Raw genomic sequence first — 3,342 nt, forward strand, 5'->3', positions numbered from 1 at the left:
AAAAAAAAAAGAAAAAGAAAGAATTTTTGTGGTGAACGAATCATCCCACTCGAATTGCAAGGTAGAAGCATCTACACTAAGCTTTGTCCCAAGACGAAAAAAGAAATCCGGCGCGATCGACCTCTGTCCGTGCTGTTCAATGTCAAAACAAAGAAAACAAGAAGAGAGAAGAAGAAAAAGAAGTAGGAAAAGGAAAATGAAAAATAAAAACTCCCCGCCCTTTGCTGTCTGCTGCTCTCTCGACTTTGTGAGTGTAAAGGAAAAACACAAGAAGACACGCTCCCTCCCTCTTTCTTCCCCGCTTCGCAAAACTAATAAAAGGAAAATAAAGGAAAAATTGGAAAATGCCCGTCTGCTCTTCCGCATCCAATGACGGCGGCGGAACAACAGTGCCCCCAAAGGAAAATAATTCTGCTGTGGAAGGCACAATGCGGAGATGAACTGTCAAAAATACCCAACGACGCCTCAAAACGCCGTGCGCTGCTACTGGGATAGGATGCGATCTCGGGATGGTTCAAACAAAGGAAAGAAAGGTTGGTGAAACATCGCTGCGTTGATGGATATGTCATGAGAAGGCCCAAAAAGAGGAGACTATCCGACTGTCGCTTGTGGTGAAGGGGTTTAAGATTGGTGGTCAAGCGGATGATGTCGCGGGAGAGATCAGATTAGTAATCCACAGAGGCGATGCAGTCGAGCTGGGAAGTAGATGATGTGTGTGGGTCAAGGAGAGGAATTTTGATGGTGGCGGAAGAGTTGGTCAGCCTTTTAGAACACGGCAGCGAGACCATTCTTCGAATGCCTTTTACTAAATCTTTTTCTGCCTTTGACCGATTCGGTATCGCCGTGGTCCTTCCGAAGATGTCTGGAAGAGGGAACGTTTACTCCATCAAGCGCGGAGTCGCCACCTAAAGTACTTGCCGGGCTTGAAATTGTCGAGCTCAGTTCGTTGAATGTCGAGTCGCCAGAATAGGAGTTTGCCATACTCTGTTGAGATACTGCGAAATCCTTCGCTTGTTCAATTGCGTCAAGCCATTCTTGTGACGAATACTTGCTGCCTTCCGGATCACTTGGGGTTGCTTTGGGATCTTCGAAGATGAGATGCTTCTCGCGCTGTGCAGGTATCAGCCTGGCGCCAATGCCTCTCATGTATTGCACGCTTACCGTCTCAATGCACCAAGACGTCAGACTCTTGTTGTCTCTGTGACTTCTCCAAGAAGCACCTGGTGTAAGCAACGAGAGTTCCATCTTAGCCTTCTTTTCCTCTCCTCCAGCAGTAGCTAAAATAACGCGAGCAGCAGACGTGATCATCACAAGCCGCTGCCGTTTCTTGGTGGTGGTGCCACCGAAGAACCTCGCAGAAAACCCCTTCTTTTGAGGCGCCTCAGAGCCCGAGTCTCCTCCCTTAGAGCCTGGACTGTGTGGCGCTGCGGTTGAGGTGACTACGAGATTTCCAAGTTTCAATATCCGTTCGTTGGGTCGAGTAAGTACGGGAGACCAATCGATATCGAGCTGGCTCGGCGGTGGTAATTCGGTGATGACACGTGCGGATGGCCTGGGTGGGTTAGTACTGCCAGATGGAGGACCGGAGGGCCCCTGTCTCGCGCTACTCATTGCCGCCATATGTGGCGGCAAAGAGCTGACACTGGCGTGTCCGTTGAGTTTGATGGTGTCCTGTGCAGGCGGGGAATACGCCCTTAACCTTGGAGCCCGTTGCTTCCACAAGCCTTTGCCCCATTGAATCCCGTCAAAGAACTGGTGATTTTTTATGTGCTCAATAGGCAACCTCTTGGCAGGATCAAGGACCAAGAGTCTCTCCACCAAATCACGAGCCACAGGGGGGAAGCCATCCGGGAACGCGTACTCGAGGTTTACAATCTTCTGAAACGTCTGGTACTCATTGCCCGCTTTGAAGGGCGGTCTTCCAGACAGCAGCTGGTACACGATGCAACCAAAGGCCCAGAGGTCGCTGGCCTTGCACGCGTTCTTGTCGGTCAAGAGTTCCGGGCTGACGTATTCCGCAGTACCAACGAAAGACTCGGCGCGGTCTGTTTCGACACCCTCTGTTGGATCCCCCGAGACCTGTCCGCTGCCGTTGGCGTTGGGCGAGCGCGCCCCTCTCAGGATCTTGGCGGTGCCGAAATCGGTGATTTTGACATGCATCTGGTCATCCAAAAGCACATTCTCCGGTTTTAAATCCCGATGAATGACCCCTCTCGAATGCATATAGTCTATAGCATCCAAGATCTGCGCGGCATAGAACCTCGTGCATTCTTCGTCGAATGTTCCCATCTTTTTCAAGAACCCCAACAGCTCACCTCCATTCGCCAAGTCTAGTACGAAATAGAGAGACCGTTCGTCCTGGAAGGTGTAATACAGTCGGACTATCCCGGGATGGTCAGTCAGTCGATTCAAGGTATCCTTCTCGATGTTCACGTATTTGACTTTTTTCTCCTTGATAATGTGCCGCTTGTCCAGGACTTTAATGGCGTACTCCCTCAGCGTTTGCCGATCCGTGGCCGCAAGCACCGTGCTGTAGGAACCTTCACCTAGCGTCCGCCCGAAGTTGAAATCTTTGACACCCTTCTTGACGACCCGGGAAACCGGCTTTCCGTTGGCGTCCATTTCTTGCCTGACACCGACCGCTGCGCCTTTTTCTTTCCAATCCTCGCTACTGGTGGGCATTGCTCCTTCAGGTCCTTGAGGTCCTACCGTGGCTCCGTGGCCAGGGGGTCCGGGGCCCATGGGACTCCTGCGGGAACTGCGGCGAGGCGGTAGAGGCCCGTTACCACCAAGCTGTTGCGGTTGCCGGTAGGATCGACTCGGCTCTCTCGTGGGAAGACCCGCTGCTTGCATTGCCGCCGCCGCCGCTCTTGAACTACTCCTGCTCAGACCTGCCAAAGAGGGCTGCATCAGACCACCATCGTTGTACCGGTATGTACCTCCTGCGGAGACGCCCGAGCTCGAGGATATGTTGGCGTGCTGGTAGAAGCTGGAAGCAGGCCGGGAAGACGCGACGGTGGAAGAGGGGTATGTACGGGGCTGCGAGGGCCCTTGGGATGGCTGCGAGAAAGGCTGGGCCTGAAGCTGAGAGTGCTGGGCGATTGGCAGGGATTGGCGGTGGCTAGGGCGGGAGTTGTAAGAAGACTGGTCGGGCAGGGTCGGCGGGGACGGGTCGTGGGGGAGATCGGTCTGACTGGCCGAGTAGTTGTTCAGGTTGAAGTCAGCCGACGAGGCGATGGTGGATTCGGTCTGGACGGGCTGGAGCGAGTTTGCCGACTCGTTGCTCTCAGTTATGGTAGCGGCCGACTCGTCCGGGACGGGTTGCGAGGCATCGGCGGGGGG

General features: G+C 53.6%; 1 protein-coding gene across 1 annotated transcript; it reads right to left on the reverse strand.

Annotated features, from left to right (window-relative positions):
- Positions 1–765: 765 nt before the first annotated feature.
- Positions 766–2,682, reverse strand: K452DRAFT_330317 (uncharacterized protein; the record flags this gene model as incomplete). Its single annotated transcript, XM_033545112.1, has 2 exons — positions 766–1,110; positions 1,162–2,682. 2 exons carry the CDS (start codon positions 2,680–2,682, stop codon positions 766–768), a joined length of 1,866 nt encoding a protein of 621 aa, XP_033390844.1.
- Between the last annotated feature and the right edge of the window lie 660 nt (positions 2,683–3,342).

The sequence above is a fragment of the Aplosporella prunicola genome, assembly GCF_010093885.1.
Source record: "Aplosporella prunicola CBS 121167 unplaced genomic scaffold K452scaffold_200, whole genome shotgun sequence".
In the NCBI taxonomy this organism is placed as follows: Eukaryota; Fungi; Ascomycota; class Dothideomycetes; order Botryosphaeriales; family Aplosporellaceae; genus Aplosporella; species Aplosporella prunicola.